At 38.3% G+C, this 23,080-nt stretch overlaps 1 protein-coding gene across 1 annotated transcript in view; it reads right to left on the bottom strand.

The window, feature by feature from the left end:
• LOC308495720 (ankyrin repeat domain-containing protein 26-like) overlaps window positions 1-21,669 on the bottom strand; it is a gene marked incomplete at its 3' end in the record, with an annotated part of 35,988 nt that extends 14,319 nt beyond the window's left edge. Inside the window, exons 1-5 of the mRNA XM_081080705.1 lie at window positions 21,642-21,669; window positions 19,038-19,110; window positions 14,204-14,288; window positions 13,815-13,876; window positions 10,871-10,943 (exon numbers count right to left, since the gene is read on the bottom strand). Coding sequence (XP_080936831.1) covers window positions 10,871-10,898 — 28 coding nt within the window. The 5' untranslated portion in view covers window positions 10,899-10,943; window positions 13,815-13,876; window positions 14,204-14,288; window positions 19,038-19,110; window positions 21,642-21,669. The remainder of the gene's footprint in view (window positions 1-10,870; window positions 10,944-13,814; window positions 13,877-14,203; window positions 14,289-19,037; window positions 19,111-21,641) is intronic.
• Window positions 21,670-23,080: the final 1,411 nt, after the last annotated feature.

Here is a 23,080-nt window from a genome sequence, read left to right on the forward strand (position 1 = left end):
GAACGGTTTCTTGCAGATCTATTCGACATTACAAATATAATAATACTTTGATGTCCCTGGCATTATCTTTTCAAGTTCCAAATTATTAAAAAAAAAAAAACACCCTACAATCCAATTTCTTTCTTTCTGACTCATTAGGACATTTGCACATCTACAAAAACCACAGAGTCATGCATTTGGGCATAGGTTGACCGGGAATAATTCTTTAGCTTTTAGGTGAACTTAACTTCACAACCCAAACTGATTCCTTATGACTTGGAAGCCTTAGTGTTTTATGCTATTCCACACTGACTTCCTTAAGTGACACTTGCAAGTTAGCAGAATTGTACTACGCTGTCTTATTATATTACGCACATAGCTAGTTTATTCATTATAGGATAAACCATAAAAAATGATTTGTATGAGGAAATGCAGAGGCGAGAAAGTAAAGTCAAAGCATACCTTTTTCATTTTAACATCACTCAATGGTGATATTTAAAATAGTAATGATAATAATAATAGTGTAAGACAGTACCTCAGAATCCCAAGGTGATTCTTCATCTTCATCTTGTCCTAATCCTAATGATGACTTTATAACTATAAAATGTAGTCACAGGTACATTAATGTGAACATATATTACTATGCATTTTAAGTACACATTCAGTCGTGCTTATTTCCATAAAAGTAATAGCAGAAAAGAATTCAGGGGAACGAAGCATTTGCAAGAAGAAGCAGCTGTTAGTAGTGGGGATACTTTTGCCCAAAAGATAGGAAAAAATGCTTAAAAGAAATGAATATCACATTTGGATCGACACATGTTAGATTTCTTTATAGCAGAGCTTAAGCTAGAAAGAATTCATAGATAGTCACTAAATTACCACTTATATTATTCTGGTGTGCTCCATCAACACAAGTCAAATTACCATTGTTTGCTTGGTCTTGTGGAGCACTTTCAATAATATCCACACGATTTTCTCTTTTTCGAATTGCTGGCTTGGTTGCTTCTTTCTATTAAAAAAAGAAAGAAAAAAGAAAAGAAAAACCCAACTTCAGAAAACATCCTATTCATTTACTCATTGACTCACTCACTCAGTCCATCCGTAGGTAAGACAAGAAAACTTTACTGTAGCCGTCATAGGCACAGACCCAGGGGAAGCTGGAAATAGAAATGAAACATTTTGTCCTACATTCTAGTAGGAGTAGAGATATTATAATACATGAAAAATAACAACAGAAAAGTACCGCTCTCCACTTCGACACCTGAAGTGAATAAAGTATAGTAAGGGCACAAAAGAGACGACAATCCGTTGTATCAGGGAAGCTCAGCAGATACTGCAAAGATAGGGCTGCATCTTGAAAGTTATACAAGGTGCTGAGGGAAGGCATGAAGGGGATTCCAGAATGGCAGCAGGAGCAAAAGCCTGAGGTGTGAAACAACATGTTGTAAGTGAGGGCAGCAAAGGAATGAGGTAAGCCTGGAACTCTGAGAATGGGATGGAGAGACATCTGCAGAATCAGAACCAAATCAAAGAAGGCACATGTCATGCTAGCAGATGAATTCTACCCTCACGTAATGGGGAGTGACTCAGGAAGCAGAGGTGTTGCATCATCACAATTCTAGTTTACAACAGCCACTCGGGCTGCAATTTATGATATTGAGGACTTCCGTTTCTTTCTAGGATCCTATCCATCAGCCTGTCTTGTGTCACAGCATAGCCTCTCCCCGGTGCCTCCAAACCCACAAAGGCAGCTGCCAACAATAGGTCACTTTGTAGCTTCCCCTAGGTGGCTCCCGGTTGCGCACAAGCAGCAGCTGACTTGGGCCTGCCACACAGCCCCTCCCAGGAGGCCCCAAATCCAACACACCTGGGGATCAGTGTCAGCAACACCAGAACATCACCAAAATAGCTCCATAATGACACGCCCAAGCCATGGACTGAGCAGACACCGGAGCCCTGCTACAGCCGATCTCACTCTGTGGGGTCAGCCCACACACAGGGGTTCATCTACTGTAGTCACAGCCAGTCGTCCTGAGGGTCAATTCCACACCCAGATGTGCCAACAGCAATAAGGCTCAAGTACAACAGGAGGGCACACACCACCCACACGAGCTTCTGGAGCACCCGGCTCAGGTGACCGGGGAGACTGTACCACTGGGCCCCACGCGACACCTGGTATGTAAGGCAATACTGTCAAGACGAGGAGAATTAGCAGATCTACAGAATACAGAGAAAAAAACACAGAGAGGCAGTGAAAAAAGAAGAGAGAAAGAAACATTTCTCTAATGAAAGAACAGGATAAAACTCCAGAAAAAGAGGTAAACCAAACGGAGACAAGCAATATACCAGATACAGAGTTCAAAATACTGGTTATAGGGATGCTAGATGAAATTAGGGGAAGAATAGACAAAGTAAGTAAAACTTCAACGGAGAGACAGCACACATAAAAAGGACATAGAAATCGTTTAAAAAAAGTCTGAAATGAAAAATACAATATCTGAAATGAATAATTTATAGATGGAATCAGCACCACATTTGGTGAAGCAGAGGTTCAATAGTGATTTGGTAGACAAGGTAGCACAAACACCCAATCAGAACAGAAAAAAAATGAATATAAATAAAAATAAATAAATAAAACAGAAAGTGCTTTAAGGGATGTCTGGGACAATATCAGGTGTAACAACATCCGTAAGGCTATCTAAAGGAGAAGAGAGAGAGAGAGCAAGAATTGAAAACCTATTGGAATACACAATGATGGAAACCTTTCCTAACCTGGAGAAGGAGATAGACACACAAGCGTAGGAAACACAAAGAGTTCCAAACAAAATGAACCCAAACAGGTCCACACCAAAACATATCATAATTAAAATTCCAAAGGGTTAGGACATGGAGAGAATATTAAAACCATCAAGAGAAAAGTAGTTAGTCACGTACAATGGAGATCTCATAAGACTGTCAGGAGATCTCTCAAGAGAAAATTTGCAGGTCAGAAGAGATTGGCAAGAAATATTGAAAGTGATGAAAAGCAAGAATCTACAACCAAGATTACTATTACTGCATCCGGCCAGGCTCTCATTTCGAATCAAAGGAGAGGTAAAGACTTGCCAGAGAAAAAGATGATGGCATCAGCACCAACAAACCAGTATCAAGAAATGTGAAACGAGGACTTGAAAAAAGAAGTAGAAGTAGAAAGAGGAAGAGAAGGAGGAGGAAGAGGAGGAGGAGGAGGAGGAGGAGGAAGAGGAGAAGAAATATGAATAATAAAATGGCAATAATTACATACGTATAAAAATTACTTTAAATGTAAATAGGTTAAATGTTTCAGTCAAGACATAAGGTGGCAGAATGGATAGGACTACAAGAGCCATATATATGACATCAAACTCAAAAATTTTTGCACAGTAATAGAAACCATCAACAAAATGAAAACACGACCAGATGAATGGGAGAAGATATCCAAAACATATAAGGAACTCATAAAACGTAACACCAAAAGACAATGCAATTACAAAATGAGAAGAGTACTTGAATAGACTTTTCTCCAAAGAGGTCACACAGATAGCCAAGAGACATACGAAAACATGCTCAGTGCCACTAATCATCAGAGCGATGCAAATTAAAAGCACAATGAGCTACCACCTCACACCTGTCAGAATGGCCGTCATCAATAAATCAACAAACAACAAATGTTGATGAGGATGTGAAGGGAAGCCCCGAGCACTGTTGGTGGGACTGCAAATCTGACCAGACACAATGGAAAACAATATGGAAGCTCCTCAAAAATTTGAAAATAGAACTACCAGGTGGCATAGCAATCCCACTTCTGGGTTTTTCTCCGCAGAAATCCCAAACACTGATTTGAAACATGTATGCATCTGTATGGTTCTATTTACATTATTTACAATACTCCAGATAAAGAAATAACTGAAGTATCCATCGTAGTGGATAAAGAAGAAGTGGTACATATACACAACAACATACTACTTGGCTGTAAACAAAGAACAAAATCTTACCATTTGTGACAATGTGCGTGGACCTAGAGGGTATTATTCGAAGTGAAAAAAGTCAGATAGAGAAAGGCAAATACCACATGATTTCACCTATTGGTGATATGTAAAAAAAATAAATGAACATAGAAAAAAGAAACAAACTCATAGGTGCAGAGAACTAACTGATCGTTGCTCAGAGGGAAGAGTATTGGGGAACAAACTGAAAAGGTTAAAGGGTTAAGAAGTACAAATTGGCAGTTATAAAATAGTCATGTAGATGTCAAGTACAGCACGAAGATATAGTAAATAACACTGTAATAACTAAGTATGGTGTCAGGTATACCACACTAATCAGGGTACCACTTTACACATTATATAAATGCCTAACCACTATGCTGTACACCTGAGGCTGACATCATTGAATGTCAACTGTAACAGTAATGAAAAATTTTACATTTAAAACTAAAAACTTTCTGAAATTTGATATTTTATTATGTAGTTTTTAAGAATCTCTGCTTTTCACCAGAGTAAAGAAAGGATCCTGTCTTTTGCAGACACGGCTCCTTTCTTTACTTTGGTCAATGCATCATGGTCAATGGGCATAAAATCTCACAGACATGTTTTTATAGGGAGCAGCTAAGAGCATCATCAGCTTTGGAGCCAAGTGGATTTTGCATCAAACCCTCAAACTTCTCCCTGGCTACTGCAAGACATGCTGCCTAGATTGCCTTGGACTCCATTTCCTTATCTCTGAACATGAGGATTCCCTTCCTTGACAAAGCTATTCTGAGGATTAAATCAGATCATGCTTGTTACAGAATAGGTACAGAACAAGTGTTGATTTGACTATGGAGTATTTCAGCATATCAGTTAAATGAAAATCTGTGTCGCTCTTGCTTATACGGGCGCAGGGGCCCACGCATCAAAAACCATGTAATCAAACACGCCATTAAAACACTAAACTTGAAAAAAAAAAGAATCTCTGCTTTTCAAATTGGTTATTATTTTATACAAAACATATACTCTTCAATTAGATAAAGACATTTAAAATATTCACAATGCAATGATGTAGAACATAGTGGAATCCCTTTGTAATATGGGTTTTGAGATAGACAACATGAATTCTAAACTTTCAAAACTTCTACTATTATTTTAAGTCTAAATGATGAACCTGGTATACCGGAAAGTAATATAAAATAATATGGAATGTCCACGGGATGTAAGTGAAAAAATAATGGAGAAAACACTCCCTCCTAACAAGTATACCATACCAACATACATAGCGTAAAAAAATAAAACTATATGTCATATGCTATATAGTTTTAAAACTGAAAGGTATCAGGAAGAATTCATGACTGTTACAATGAGTACCTGATCCATTAAAGATTCCATTTAGGCACGAGTATGATAAAAGTCAGGCTGGTATAACGTAAAAATCACATTAAGAATCCTTACCTTTAACCAAATTGCATATCTCCGTCACTGTGGGAAAACTCCCTATAGAATTTTACTATCACAATACATTTCCCAGACCCTTCTTTTCTCAGCTCCCAACTTCGATACTTACTAAAGTTAAAAGAACAACAACAAAACAACGAAGCATCAAATGGTCATATGTTATAAAATGGTTCATGCTGACCAATTTTCCATAACAAACATAAAACAATGATAGGTGGAGCACTACTAAATTTTACAACTCGGCGCTACACAAAACTAAATTAAGAGCACAACAGTTAATTTCACACAGGAGCCTTTTACCTTGGTACCAACATCGAAGAGTCCATCATCTGACGTAGACCATGAATCATCACTGCCAGGTTTCCAGGAAAGACTTCCGGGGAAAGATACACAACAGACACAAGTGAGTTCATTTCTTTACAAAGGCAGCAACAACAACAACAAAAGGAGTACAATTCAGCTATCTGCATATGAAATGAAGTTTCTTGATACGATTAAAATTTAGATGATGTTCTAGAAAAGCTATCAGTTATCTATTGCTGCCTCCACCACTCCCAACTCGTGCAATATTTAATGAAGATACACTCTAAGTTTCCATAACAAAAAACGACAGCAAACATGTTGGCAACACCTGAGAGTACCTTGTTTTCACCAAAGTCCTGAAGGCTGAATTGAAAACGCAATTAATAGCTGACAATAGGAACCTGAACTGGGACAAAAGCAATGACCTAAATCAAGATAGAATGATACACTGAGCCTTCTCCACGGTCTGTCCCTGGTTCAAAGATTAATCTGTGTGGGTCAAAAACGGCAGTCTTGCTTCTTTAACATAGAAAGCAGTTACTAAACTTATCCCATTCCTTGTTTTCACTCAAAAACACTACAGTGAGGTCCCTGAAATGCATGAAATGTTTGCAACTTACATGTACAAAAGTCAAAGAACAAATATGTACGTTGTTAGCCTCCCCACTCCCAGATCACTTGTCCGCAAAGCTTCCTGGCAATCTCCAACCTTGAAAACTTCAGCCTACGAAGGCATAGACTCCTGAAACAAGGTTGGGCTCAAATGACCCACAGTAGGAGTTCTCTATTTCCCTGTTCCTGGAAAACAAGCTAAATGGAGCCTCAGTCATCCACTCCCAACACAGGCACGTTACCACCTACCCAACTCCATTACTGGTTTCACAATCAGTCCTCCCTCTGCCCAACCCTCCATCTCCATGGGAAGGACATCAGCGCGTTGGGCAAAGAGGTAGAGGTGACAAGACACCTGCCGTGGTGTCTTGTGCTGATCTATGTAGTTCAGCAATCTCCAGTGCCTTTGGACTCAAGGGGACCCCCTCTGTAATTTCGGGTGCAGGTGGATGATACCACATTCCTACTTGCTATAAAGAGAATGTTTCCAGAGGCTCAAAGGTTTAATATGTTTTCATACAAACCTTAAATTTTGCTGGTTCCTCCAATTCAACAAACAAAACAGCAGCAACCTGTTCAGGCAGGACGCCCTTGAGCCCCTTATTTTAATCTGCTTTTTTAGACAACTACCAACATCCTGTGTCCTTTCTTCCTGTAATTTCTCTTTACCTTGTCATACCCTCCCATTCTGATCTCTTTTCCCTCATCTGATCTCTATCTAATCTCTGCTCTAAGAGCCTTATTCCTATCCCAACCTGTGTTGTTCCTCTTGAAACGTGGATTCCCCTGCTAATTCCATTCTTAGCCTCTTCCATTGCATTCACTAGAGCTTTCCATAATTAAAACACTCACCCAAAGGATGATAAAGAAGGAAGTGTACTGGGCTTAGAAACCTATACTAATCTCATTTCATCACTCACTGTACTCAAAGAAGTCACTTCAATCTCTTACAGTTCAAACTCCTCATGTGATCAACCACTTGACCAAAACATTAATGGCAGCATGAAATACTAGGGGGTGTTTTGAATAATTAATTGATAACATTCATTCAACACCTGGAATTCTATGTACTTTTGATTCTGTCAAGAAAAATGGAGAATACTTAGCTGGCAGAAGTGGAAATAAATAACACAACAACAGCAACAAAACTACCCCGAGTAAAGCAGAGAAAAAGGTAAAAAATCAAGAAAAGTCATGGAAGAAGGAAGAAAGACTCTGGAAAAAGAGAAAAAACTTCCTAGAACAAGGTAAAGGTATTAGCCAGAAGGAAAACACAGTCTGAGGAGTCAGTAAGTAGAGAAGTCAATTAGAAATATCCTCTCAATTTGTGCTGAATTAGCACAACAGTCTATACATAGATGATCTTCACTTACAGAACAACAATTCGTCCCAAGAAGGGTACATCGCATTATAACTGAAAACATTTATCTGATTAGGTCTTGCTTATGTACAACCTGTGCTTCTGTGGCCACAGCGAACTGACATCTGCCCTCAACACTGATGGTGAAAACAAGGTTCTCGTGACTGCTGCAATTGTCAAGTACATTAAGACAAAAGCTTGGGCTAACTGGGCTTGATAGGAAACTTCTAAATCAGCATTAAGGCATCACTAAACGGGACTCTCTGAGGCCACCTGACGTGCACCTGAATCTTGAATCCAGACCTGTCCAGGCACTTCTCAGTACAGGCTGAGGGACAAGAGAACGGACTTGGGAAGCCAAGCAGGCTGAAGGTCACATCACGGGTTAGCCACTTGGTAACTATGGAACCAAGTGTCAATTAATCCACCTCCTGGAACCACACTCCTCTAATGAATAAAAACAGCCGAACAGCACAGCTACTTTGCAAATCAACTGTGCCGATGACCTGGGATAACCAATGGTAGGCACATAGTATAGGGTCTAGCCCAGAGCAGAACACTCATTAAAGCTTACTGGCTTCTCTCCGCAGTCTCTTAGTTAACATGCAATTTTAGAAATCCATAAAATCCTACCTGCTTGCAGGGTCGCATTGAGAACACTCATCCACTGTTAAAAGAAAAAAAATTCAAATACATTGTAAATACACAATAGAAAAACACAGAACTTTGAAAGCGTCAGATTCAAGTGATGTAAAAATATTTGTTTGGGAACACCCCTGAAGACTATAGTAGAGTGAATGTTACTGATACAACTGGTGGGCAATTAATACATGAAGAACTTTTACTTCCTCTGCTGTATATCTGTGTGTGTGTGTGTATATATTTATATTTATATATTTATATACATACACATATACACAGATATATATATATATATATATATATATATACATATATACATATGTACCTATATATGTGTGCATGTATGCATATATACTCCCCAGGGTACGTGAAATACTAGTCTAAATGGATTCACCCTTTCTCCTTATTCCCTTTCTTATTTCCTTATGTTACTCTGATTGAGGAAGAATGCCAATGTCTTGCTAAAACTTATTCCATTTGGCTGTGAGTTGCGTAAACATAAAGCAGATTTTGTACAAAATGACTATAGGAAATTCATAACTACGATCAACCTACACAGAGGTGGGCTAGGGTTGAACTCTTTCTGTTTTTTTTTATTTCCTTCTTTGCTTTCTCTGTTTTCTTGTAGCTGTGATTCACACAATTCATGGAGGGAAGAATTATGTAAGAGGAACACACCTACAACCTGCGTCTTTCGTTTGTCTATTACGGGCATCTGTCCAAACTCTGTGGGTGCTGACAGAGGTCTCATTGAGTGTGTGGCAAATGGCCTTTTATCACCAAATTTCGAATCCCCGGATATTTGACAAGTTCCATGATTGAAAGTCAAAGAAGTAGAATCCCAGCTGGAAAAATCTGAAAATAAAATTTTCGTTTATGAGGAGGTAAAAATAACACAAAGTTGACCATATTGTAAAACTTCCTTCTTCAGAGAAGCAGTCCCACGTCCTCCTTTCTCCCAAACACTCTACTCCTTCAGAGCTCATTTTATTTTAGGTGTCCTATACTTGCCATTCACGTAAGTTAAGTTGAATTAACTATTGTCACTCAGCAATTTCTGTTATATAATGTGGTTCCAATTAAAGCTTTTCTTCTTATTACTTAACATGGTGCTGTGTGTGACATTTTTTGTCATTATCAAAAGTTATGTCTAACCGCTTATCTTAATTTTAAATATGTGTGACAAACATGGATTTAAAAAACTTTCATTGAATGGTACAATTCCAAATAAGAAACTACTTATTACAAGAAAATGGTCTTTTCTAAATGCCCCAATATCTTCAGAATTCATTTTTAAGCCTTAGATAAACAGATATTCACATGACAAATTACAGTCCTGGGCGACCTTATTGTTTACAAAGAAAAATGGGATCAAACGAGGTCCCCATGAGCTCCAAAGAGTACAGGGTACCATGAGACAGAAAATGAATATATAACAAAAGTATTTTCCTTTTGTTTTTTTAAACAATATTCTCAGCTTAAAACTTTTTAAGACAAGTGAAAGAAAAACACAATTGTAGAAGTGAAGCTTTAAAGCCTCTTTTATCACTTCACATCCAGGAAGCCCGTACATCATTTAAAACGGTGGTTTCCAATGTCATGTGAGAATCCGTGAAGTCCCAAGGTCTGTCAGTCGAGGGGCCCGAAAAGGTCAAAGCTATTTTCACAGAAAGACTGAATGTCATTTGCCATTTTCACTCTCATTCTCTTCTAAGTGTACAGTAGAGCTTTCCACAGCCGTGATATCACAGCTCTGATGGTGACATCATAGCTCTATGGTTACTGGGTCGTAGCTCCAATGGCTCACGCAATGCATGACAGTGTGTGCTCGTATTTTAAATTGTTCAGTTTTTATTTCTAATATTGTAACTATCTATGGAGACTACCGACTTAAAAATATTCTTTGGAATTCTCAATAATTTTTAATAGCATAAAAGCATCCCAAGGCACAAAAGCTTCAGAATTCCTTTTTTCAAAGATTGTGTCTACCAAATATTCATTATCATTAATTACTTCTCCCATTTTTAATAATCGAAGACACCATAGGCGCACGTACACACATAGCCAGTGTCTGCTCAGCAGAACATCTGGTTGGCTTAAGACCATCAGTGTCACAACACTAAGAGGAAGTAAAGTTAAAACACAAATGACATGGTAGCAACTGAGGCTTACTTGGGTAAACGTCAAAATTCAAATGACCATTTGAAACGCTGGAAGTATCTTCCAGTTTGATTATTAACCTCTGAGAACCCCTATTAAGTACAGGGGTTCCAAACTGGGACATTTAGGATATCGAAACAAGAGGAGAAACATTTTAGTGAAGTCACCCTTTTAAAATCTTGTTTTCTTATTCCTGTCGATGTCTTTTTTCTCAAACATCGATACCAACAATGACATCACGTTGTTTATGTGAAATACTTCAATTAAATTTGTAACAAAGGAAAGTAAGTCTGAATAGAAGACTGTGAGCATGTCAAATGTCCTTGCGTACTCCTTCCCAAAATTAAATTGGTATTACACAGTGTACCTGGTCTGAAGGGTTGCACATCGTCCATTCCTACAGCTCTGTTAGGAACAGGATCTTCCACTTCAATGCCCGGCTGAAGGGGTTAGGAAACAAGATGATTAGTAATTAATGGACACTTCACACCATCTCTAGTTAATAATTCAGGATGAAAATGTTAAAGTTATTACCTCTAAGAAAAGGATTTTTTGAAAAATATGTGTTTAAGCATATATTAGGTTCGTGCAAACGTAATTGCATATTTGCAATTTTTTTTAACCTTTTAAACCTCAATTACTTTCACAACAACCTAATACTTTGATAAGTGTACTTGATATAACTGTTAAATATTTCTAATGACAGATTTGTTTTTTAGTGTTAAAACAAGATACTTGCTTGACATGGTAAGAACCCTTGGTGTATGTCCAGTTGAGTTTAGACAGAACATTTTAGAACCTACTTCATCTATGTCAACAAGAGCTAGGAAAAACCGAACTCTTATTTGACAAAAAATTTGATAGAAAAACATGATTGAACCAAGTGGCAAAGAAATAAGAAAAACTTTTCATTAAATTGTGTTTCAATAAATGATAGGAAAAATGTTATATATAGTTATGCAACTTTTCAAAAAAGTATAATAATTTCTAATATGGGAAAAATAAGAACATTTATTTATTATAGTCATCTGAAATGTACCAGACACTTACTATGCACATTTTATTTCTTTTCCACCCAAAACAACAAATATGAAAACAGTTTGATGATGGTTACCCCACTTCCTGCTTGGTGGCCATTCCAAGACATTAGAATGAAATGATGAACAGATGTGATCCATTGTTGTCTCTGCCCAGCAGGTTTTGCTCCTAGATCTTCACATGACTGGCTCCTTCTCATGCTTCACTTGGCCGTTTTTGTCACCCTCAGAAAGATCTTTCCTGACCACCGAAACTGCACTCCCACTCCTATTCCAACTACAACCATGCCCCCCCCATGACAATATTCTCTAACCCAGCATTCTCCATTCTCTTTAAATGACCCAGATATAGTGACTTACAATGGACTGTTGTTCACTTGTTTTTCTGCTCCTACAGCTACAGCTGAACCCCTGAACTTCCCTATTCATTGTCTAACTGCCCAGCACAAAGCTGGTATCTAACTAGAAATTTACTCAAGGTGAAACACTGAGCTCGCACCAACAGAGCCTCAAGTACCGAAACACTACACATCTACAGGGTATCGCCTATCACAGTCTCCTGAAGTTTAGCATCCCCCAGATTAGAAATTCACATGCTTCTGACTTTTCCACTCTGTTCTTAACACTACTGCCATTTGATTGTCCTTCAGGTTTACAGAAAGTGTCCTCACCATTTAGTAAGTCACTACGGCCCACTGTGATCATTGATTTTATATTTCTATAGCTCCCTTTACACTTCGCAAAGTGTTTTCACATTTGTTACCACATTAGTTCATTCCACATACTGAAAGGTAGGCATAAGTACCATTACGACAAATGAGGTCACTGACATCCGACAGGTTAAAAAGAAGTTTCCCCAAGATCCCACAGCTAGTAAGTGACCGATCCAGGATTCTAGTGTGTTCTTATCGTCAAACACAGTGCCTACACCAGTAGGCTGCAGTTGCCTATATCAGAGGATCACACCTTTCTTATATCTTTCAACAGCTGTCATCTCACATTGGCTCATCATTACATTGTACTTCTAGTACTACGAGTACGGTCGCCATCAAGTTACTCAATGCTTGCTATTTTAACTGAACACGACAGTTGTTACATATTAAAGCAGCACTCAGCCAAATTGTTGTTAGTGTAATCCAACATATTATTAGTATTCACCAGGCTTTTCCTACTGTAGAAAATGTCCTTGCGGACCTATTTGACAATACAAATATAATGATACTTTGATATCCCAGACATTATGTTTCCTAGTTCCAAGTTACAAACAAACCCTACTATCCAAATTCTTTCTGAATTTCATTAGGATATTTACACATCCACAAAAACCACAAAGTCATGCATTTGGGCATAGTTCGAACTGGAATAACTTTAATTTTTAGGTAAAGTTAACTTCACAACCCAAACCGATTCCTTATGACTTGGAAGCCTACGTGTTTTATACTATTCCCAAGATTCTGTAGCTATTGAGTTACCCATCCAGGATTCCATTCTGTTCTTTCCTCAAACACAGTGTCTAGACCAGTAGGCTGCAGTTGCCTGTATCAGAAGATCACACCTTTCTTATCTCTTTCCACAGCTGTCACCTCGCATCAGCTCATCATTACTTTGTACTTCTATTACTACAAGTATGGTTGCCATCAAGACACTCAATGCATGCTATTTTAACTGAACAAGACAGTTGTCCTGTATTAAAACAGCGCTCAGCTGATTACTGTTAGTATAATCCTACGTATTATTACTATTCACTATGGTCTTTTTTCATTGGAACGGTTTCTTGCAGATCTATTCGACATTACAAATATAATAATACTTTGATGTCCCAGGCATTATCTTTTCAAGTTCCAAATTATTAAAAAAAAACACCCTACAAACCAATTTCTTTCTTTCTGACTCATTAGGACATTTGCACATCTACAAAAACCACAGAGTCATGCATTTGGGCATAGGTTGACCGGGAATAATTCTTTAGCTTTTAGGTGAACTTAACTTCACAACCCAAACTGATTCCTTATGACTTGGAAGCCTTAGTGTTTTATGCTATTCCACACTGACTTCCTTAAGTGACACTTGCAAGTTAGCAGAATTGTACTACGCTGTCTTATTATATTACGCACATAGCTAGTTTATTCATTATAGGATAAACCATAAAAAATGATTTGTATGAGGAAATGCAGAGGCGAGAAAGTAAAGTCAAAGCATACCTTTTCCATTTTAACATCACTCAATGGTGATATTTAAAATAGTAATGATAATAATAATAGTGTAAGACAGTACCTCAGAATCCCAAGGTGATTCTTCATCTTCATCTTGTCCTAATCCTAATGATGACTTTATAACTATAAAATGTAGTCACAGGTACATTAATGTGAACATATATTACTATGCATTTTAAGTACACATTCAGTCGTGCTTATTTCCATAAAAGTAATAGCAGAAAAGAATTCAGGGGAACGAAGCATTTGCAAGAAGAAGCAGCTGTTAGTAGTGGGGATACTTTTGCCCAAAAGATAGGAAAAAATGCTTAAAAGAAATGAATATCACATTTGGATCGACACATGTTAGATTTCTTTATAGCAGAGCTTAAGCTAGAAAGAATTCATAGATAGTCACTAAATTACCACTTATATTATTCTGGTGTGCTCCATCAACACAAGTCAAATTACCATTGTTTGCTTGGTCTTGTGGAGCACTTTCAATAATATCCACACGATTTTCTCTTTTTCGAATTGCTGGCTTGGTTGCTTCTTTCTATTAAAAAAAGAAAGAAAAAAAAGAAAAGAAAAACCCAACTTCAGAAAACATCCTATTCATTTACTCATTGACTCACTCACTCAGTCAATCCGTAGGTAAGACAAGAAAACTTTACTGTAGCCGTCATAGGCACAGACCCAGGGGAAGCTGGAAATAGAAATGAAACATTTTGTCCTACATTCTAGTAGGAGTAGAGATATTATAATACATGAAAAATAACAACAGAAAAGTACCGCTCTCCACTTCGACACCTGAAGTGAATAAAGTATAGTAAGGGCACAAAAGAGACGACAATCCGTTGTATAAGGGAAGCTCAGCAGATACTGCAAAGATAGGGCTGCATCTTGAAAGTTATACAAGGTGCTGAGGGAAGGCATGAAGGGGATTCCAGAAGGGCAGCAGGAGCAAAAGCCGGAGGTGTGAAACAACATGTTGTAAGTGAGGGCAGCAAAGGAATGAGGTAAGCCTGGAACTCTGAGAATGGGATAGAGACAACTGCAGAATCAGAACCAAATCAAAGAAGGCACATGTCATGCTAGCAGATGAATTCTACCCTCACGTAATGGGGAGTCACTCCGGAAGCAGAGGTGTTGCATCATCACAATTCTAGTTTACAACAGCCACTCGGGCTGCAATTTATGATATTGAGGACTTCCGTTTCTTTCTAGGATCCTATCCATCAGCCTGTCTTGCTTCACAACATAGCCTCTCCCCGGTGCCTCCAAAACCACAAAGGCAGCTGCCAACAATAGGTCACTTTGTAGCTTCCCCTAGGTGGCTCCTGGTTGGACACAAGCAGCAGCTGGCTTGGGCCTGCCCCACAGCCCCTCCCAAGAGGCCCCAAATCCAACACACCTGGGGATCAGTTTCAGCAACACCAGAACATCACCAAAATAGCTCCATAATGACACGCCCAAGCCATGGACTGAGCAGACACCGGAGCCCTGCTACAGCCGATTTCACTCTGTGGGGTCAGCCCACACACAGGGGTTCATCTACTGTAGTCACAGCCAGTCGTCCTGAGGGTCAATTCCACACCCAGATGTGCCAACAGCAATAAGGCTCAAGTACAACAGGAGGGCACACACCACCCACACGAGCTTCTGGAGCACCCGGCTCAGGTGACCGGGGAGACTGTACCACTGGGCCCCACACGACACCTGGTATGTAAGGCAATACTGTCAAGACGAGGAAAATTAGCAGATCTACAGAATACAGGAAAACAAACACAGAGAGGCAGTGAAAAAAGAAGAGAGAAAGAAACATTTCTCTAATGAAAGAACAGGATAAAACTCTAGAAAAAGAGGTAAACCAAAAGGAGACAAGCAATATACCAGATACAGAGTTCAAAATACTGGTTATAGGGATGCTAGATGAAATTAGGGGAAGAATAGACAAAGTAAGTAAAACTTCAACGGAGAGACAGCAAACATAAAAAGGACATAGAAATCGTTTAAAAAAAGTCTGAAATGAAAAATACAATATCTGAAATGAATAATTTATAGATGGAATCAGCACCACATTTGGTGAAGCAGAGGTTCAATAGTGATTTGGTAGACAAGGTAGCACAAACACCCAATCAGAACAGAAAAAAAATGAATATAAATAAAAATAAATAAATAAAACAGAAAGTGCTTTAAGGGATGTCTGGGACAATATCAGGTGTAACAACATCCGTAAGGCTATCTAAAGGAGAAGAGAGAGAGAGAGCAGGAATTGAAAACCTATTGGAATACACAATGATGGAAACCTTTCCTAACTTGGAGAAGGAGATAGACACACAAGCGTAGGAAACACAAAGAGTTCCAAACAAAATGAACCCAAACAGGTCCACACCAAAACATATCATAATTAAAATTCCAAAGGGTTAGGACATGGAGAGAATATTAAAACCATCAAGAGAAAAGTAGTTAGTCACGTACAGTGGAGATCTCATAAGACTGTCAGGTGATCTCTCAAGAGAAAATTTGCAGGTCAGAAGAGATTGGCAAGAAATATTGAAAGTGATGAAAAGCAATAATCTACAACCAAGATTACTATTACTGCATCCGGCCAGGCTCTCATTTCGAATCAAAGGAGAGGTAAAGACTTGCCAGAGAAAAAGATGATTGCATCAGCACCAACAAACCAGTATCAAGAAATGTGAAACGAGGACTTGAAAAAAGAAGTAGAAGTAGAAAGAGGAAGAGGAGGAGGAAGAGGAGGAGGAGGAGGAGGAGGAGGAGGAGGAGGAGGAGGAGGAGGAGAAGAAATATGAATAATAAAATGGCAATAATTACATACGTATAAAAATTACTTTAAATGTAAATAGGTTAAATGTTTCAGTCAAGACATAAGGTGGCAGAATGGATAGGACTACAAGAGCCATATATATGACATCAAACTCAAAAATTTTTGCACAGTAATAGAAACCATCAACAAAATGAAAACACGACCAGATGAATGGGAGAAGATATCCAAAACACATAAGGAACTCATAAAACGTAACACCAAAAGACAATGCAATTACAAAATGAGAAGAGTACTTGAATAGACTTTTCTCCAAAGAGGTCACACAGATAGCCAAGAGACATACGAAAACATGCTCAGTGCCACTAATCATCAGAGCGATGCAAATTAAAAGCACAATGAGCTACCACCTCACACCTGTCCGAATGGCCGTCATCAATAAATCAACAAACAACCAATGTTGATGAGGATGTGAAGGGAAGCCCCGTGCACTGTTGGTGGGACTGCAAATCTGACCAGACACAATGGAAAACAATATGGAAGCTCCTCAAAAATTTGAAAACAGAACTACCAGGTGGCATAGCAATCCCACTTCTGGGTTTTTCTCCGCAGAAATCCCAAACACTGATTTGAAATATGTATGCATCTGTATGGTTATATTTACATAATTTACAATACTCCAGATAAAGAAATAACTGAAGTATCCATCGTAGTGGATAAAGAAGAAGTGGTACATATACACAACAACATACTACTTGGCTGTAAACAAAGAACAAAATCTTACCATTTGCGACAATGTGCGTGGACCTAGAGGGTATTATTCGAAGTGAAAAAAGTCAGATAGAGAAAGGCAAACACCACATGATTTCACCTATTGGTGATATGTAAAAAAAAATAAATGAACATAGAAAAAAGAAACAAACTCATAGGTGCAGAGAACTAACTGATCGTTGCTCAGAGGGAAGAGTATCGGGGAACAAACTGAAAAGGTTAAAGGGTTAAGAAGTACAAATTGGCAGTTATAAAATAGTCATGTAGATGTCAAGTACAGCACAAAGATATAGTAAATAACACTGTAATAACTAAGTATGGTGTCAGGTATACCACACTAATCAGGGTACCACTTTACACATTATAGAAATGCCTAACCACTATGCTGTACACCTGAGGCTGACATCATTGAATGTCAACTGTAACAGAAATGAAAAATTTTACATTTAAACTAAAAACTTTCTGAAATTTGATATTTTATTATGTAGTTTTTAAGAATCACTGCTTTTCACCAGAGTAAAGAAAGGATCCTGTCTTTTGCAGACACGGCTCCTTTCTTTACTTTGGTCAATGCATCATGGTCAATGGGCATAAAATCTCACGGACATGTTTTTATAGGGAGCAGCTAAGAGCATCATCAGCTTTGGAGCCAAGTGGATTTTGCATCAAACCCTCAAACTTCTCCCTGGCTACTGCAAGACATGCTGCCTAGATTGCCTTGGACTCCATTTCCTTATCTCTGAACATGAGGATTCCCTTCCTTGACAAAGCTATTCTGAGGATTAAATCAGATCATGCTTGTTACAGAATAGGTACAGAACAAGTGTTGATTTGACTATGGAGTATTTCAGCATATCAGTTAAATGAAAATCTGTGTCGCTCTTGCTTATACGGGCGCAGGGGCCCACGCATCAAAAACCATGTAATCAAACACGCCATTAAAACACTAAACTTGAAAAAAAAAGAATCTCTGCTTTTCAAATTGGTTATTATTTTATACAAAACATATACTCTTCAATTAGATAAAGACATTTAAAATATTCACAATGCAATGATTTAGAACATAGTGGAATCCCTTTGTAATATGGGTTTTGAGATAGACAACATGAATTCTAAACTTTCAAAACTTCTACTATTATTTTAAGTCTAAATGATGAACCTGGTATATGGGAAACTAATATAAAATAATATGGAATGTCCACGGGATGTAAGTGAAAAAATAATGGAGAAAACACTCCCTCCTAACAAGTATACCCTACCAACATACAAAGCGTAAAAAAATAAAACTATATGTCATATGCTATATAGTTTTAAAACTGAAAGGTATCAGGAAGAATTCATGACTGTTACAATGAGTACCTGATCCATTAAAGATTTCATTTCGGGACGAGTATGATAAAAGTCAGGCTGGTATAACGTAAAAGTCACATTAAGAATCCTTACCTTTAACCAAATTGCATATCTCCGTCACTGTGGGAAAACTCCCTATAGAATTTTACTATCACTATACATTTCCCAGACCCTTCTTTTCTCAGCTCCCAACTTCGATACTTACTAAAGTTAAAAGAACAACAACAAAACAACGAAGCATCAAATGGTCATATGTTATAAAATGGTTCACCTTGACCAATTTTCCATAACAAATATAAAACAATGATAGGTGGAGCACTACTAAATTTTACAACTCGGCGCTACACAAAACTATATTAAGAGCACAACAGTTAATTTCACACAGGAGCCTTTTACCTTGGTACCAACATCGAAGAGTCCATCGTCTGACGTAGACCATGAATCATCACTGCCAGGTTTCCAGGAAAGACTTCCGGGGAAAGATACACAACAGACACAAGTGAGTTCATTTCTTTACAAAGGCAGCAACAACAACAACAAAAAAAGTACAATTCAGCTATCTGCATATGAAATGAAGTTTCTTGATATGATTAAAATTTAGAGGATGTTCTAGAAAAGCTATCAGTTATCTATTGCTGCCTCCACCACTCCCAACTCGTGCAATATTTAATGAAGATACACTCTAAGTTTCCATAACAAAGAATGACAGCAAACATGTTGGCAACACCTGAGAGTACCTTGTTTTCACCAAAAGTCCTGAAGGCTGAATTGAAATTGCAATTAATAGCTGACAATAGGAACCTGAACTGGGACAAAAGCAATGACCTAAATCAAGGTAGAACGATACACTGAGCCTTCTCCACGGTCTGTCCCTGGTTCAAAGATTAATCTGTGTGGGTCAAAAACGGCAGTCTTGCTTCTTTAACATAGAAAGCAGTTACTAAACTTACCCCATTCCTTGTTTTCACTCAAAAACACTACAGTGAGGTCTCTGAAATGCATGAAATGTTTGCAACTTACATGTACAAAAGTCAAAGAACAAATATGTACGTTGTTTGCCTCCCCACTCCCAGATCACTTGTCCGCAAAGCTTCCTGGCAATCTCCAACCTTGAAAACTTCAGCCTACGAAGGCATAGACTCCTGAAACAAGGTTGGGCTCAAATGACCCACAGTAGGAGTTCTCTATTTCGCTGTTCCTGGAAAACAAGCTAAATGGAGCCTCAGTCATCCACTCCCAACAGAGGCATGTTACCACCTATCCAACTCCATTACTGGTTTCACAATCAGTCCTCCCTCTGCCCAACCCTCCATCTCCATGGGAAGGACATCAGCGCGTTGGGCAAAGAGGTAGAGGTGACTAGACACCTGCCGTGGGCCATAGATCTATGTAGTTCAGCAATCTCCAGTGCCTTTGGACTCAAGGGGACCCCCTCTGTAATTTCGGGTGCAGGTGGATGATACCACATTCCTACTTGCTATAAAGAGAATGTTTCCAGAGGCTCAAAGGTTTAATATGTTTTCATACAAACCTTAAATTTTGCTGGTTCCTCCAATTCAACAAACAAAACAGCAGCAACCTGTTCAGGCAGGACGCCCTTGAGCCCCTTATTTTAATCTGCTTTTTTAGACAACTACCAACATCCTGTGTCCTTCCTTCCTGTAATTTCTCTTTACCTTGTCATACCCTCCCATTCTGATCTCTTTTCCCTCATCTGATCTCTATCTAATCTCTGCTCTAAGAGCCTTATTCCTATCCCAACCTGTGTTGTTCCTCTTGAAATGTAGATTCCCCTGCTAATTCCATTCTTAGCCTCTTCCATTGCATTCACTAGAGCTTTCCATAATTAAAACACTCACCCAAAGGATGATAAAGAAGGAAGTGTACTGGGCTTAGAAACCTATACTAATCTCATTTCATCACTCACTGTACTCAAAGAAGTCACTTCAATCTCTTACAGTTCAAACTCCTCATGTGATCAACCACTTGACCAAAACATTAATGGCAGCATGAAGTACTAGGGGGTGTTTTGAATAATTAATTGATAACATTCATTCAACACCTGGAATTCTATGTACTTTTGATTCTGTCAAGAAAAATGGAGAATACTTAGCTGGCAGAAGTGGAAAAAAATAACACAACAACAGCAACAAAACTACCCCGAGTAAAGCAGAGAAAAAGGTAAAAAATCAAGAAAAGTCATGGAAGAAGGAAGAAAGACTCTGGAAAAAGAGAAAAAACTTCCTAGAACAAGGTAAAGGTATTAGCCAGAAGGAAAACACAGTCTGAGGAGTCAGTAAGTAGAGAAATCAATTAGAAATATCCTCTCAATTTGTGCTGAATTAGCACAACAGTCTATACATAGATGATCTTCACTTACAGAACAACAATTCGTCCCAAGAAGGGTACATCGCATTATACCTGAAAACATTTATCTGATTAGGTCTTGCTTATGTACAACCTGTGGTTCTGTGGCCACAGCGAACTGACATCTGCCCTCAACACTGATGGTGAAAACAAGGTTCTCGTGACTGCTGCAATTGTCAAGTACATTAAGACAAAAGCTTGGGCTAACTGGGCTTGATAGGAAACTTCTAAATCAGCATTAAGGCATCACTAAACGGGACTCTCTGAGGCCACCTGACGTGCACCTGAATCTTGAATCCAGACCTGTCCAGGCACTTCTCAGTACAGGCTGAGGGACAAGAGAACGGACTTGGGAAGCCAAGCAGGCTGAAGGTCACATCACGGGTCAGCCACTTGGTAACTATGGAACCAAGTGTCAATTAATCCACCTCCTGGAACCACACTCCTCCAATGAATAAAAACGGCCGAACAGCACAGCTACTTTGCAAATCTACTGTGCCGACGACCTGGGATAACCAATGTTAGGCACATAGTATAGGGTCTAGCCCAGAGCAGAACACTCATTAAAGCTTACTGGCTTCTCTCCGCAGTCTCTTAGTTAACATGCAATTTTAGAAATCCATAAAATCCTACCTGCTTGCAGGGTCGCATTGAGAACACTCATCCACTGTTAAAAGAAAAAAAATTCAAATACATTGTAAATACACAATAGAAAAACACAGAACTTTGAAAGCGTCAGATTCAAGTGATGTAAAAATATTTGTTTGGGAACACCCCTGAAGACTATAGTAGAGTGAATGTTACTGATACAACTGGTGGGCAATTAATACATGAAGAACTTTTACTTCCTCTGCTGTATATCTGTGTGTGTGTGTGTATATATTTATATTTATATATTTATATACATACACATATACACAGATATATATATATATATATATATATATATATATATATATATATATATACACATATATACATATGTACCTATATATGTGTGCATGTATGCATATATACTCCCCAGGGTACGTGAAATACTAGTCTAAATGGATTCACCCTTTCTCCTTATTCCCTTTCTTATTTCCTTATGTTACTCTGATTGAGGAAGAATGCCAATGTCTTGCTAAAACTTATTCCATTTGGCTGTGAGTTGCGTAAACATAAAGCAGATTTTGCTACAAAATGACTATAGGAAATTCATAACTACGATCAACCTACACAGAGGTGGGCTAGGGTTGAACTCTTTCTGTTTTTTTTATTTCCTTCTTTGCTTTCTCTGTTTTCTTGTAGCTGTGATTCACACAATTCATGGAGGGAAGAATTATGTAAGAGGAACACACCTACAACCTGCGTCTTTCGTTTGTCTATTACGGGCATCTGTCCAAACTCTGTGGGTGCTGACAGAGGTCTCATTGAGTGTGTGGCAAATGGCCTTTTATCACCAAATTTCGAATCCCCGGATATTTGACAAGTTCCATGATTGAAAGTCAAAGAAGTAGAATCCCAGCTGGAAAAATCTGAAAATAAAATTTTCGTTTATGAGGAGGTAAAAATAACACAAAGTTGACCATATTGTAAAACTTCCTTCTTCAGAGAAGCAGTCCCACGTCCTCCTTTCTCCCAAACACTCTACTCCTTCAGAGCTCATTTTATTTTAGGTGTCCTATACTTGCCATTCACGTAAGTTAAGTTGAATTAACTATTGTCACTCAGCAATTTCTGTTATATAATGTGGTTCCAATTAAAGCTTTTCTTCTTATTACTTAACATGGTGCTGTGTGTGACATTTTTTGTCATTATCAAAAGTTATGTCTAACCGCTTATCTTAATTTTAAATATGTGTGACAAACATGGATTTAAAAAACTTTCATTGAATGGTACAATTCCAAATAAGAAACTACTTATTACAAGAAAATGGTCTTTTCTAAATACCCCAATATCTTCAGAATTCATTTTTAAGCCTTAGATAAACAGATATTCACATGACAAATTACAGTCCTGGGCGACCTTATTGTTTACAAGGAAAAATGGGATCAAACGAGGTCCCCATGAGCTCCAAAGAGTACAGGGTA

This window comes from Rhinolophus hipposideros (assembly GCF_964194185.1).
Source record: "Rhinolophus hipposideros genome assembly, contig: HAP1_SCAFFOLD_30, whole genome shotgun sequence".
In the NCBI taxonomy this organism is placed as follows: Eukaryota; Metazoa; Chordata; class Mammalia; order Chiroptera; family Rhinolophidae; genus Rhinolophus; species Rhinolophus hipposideros.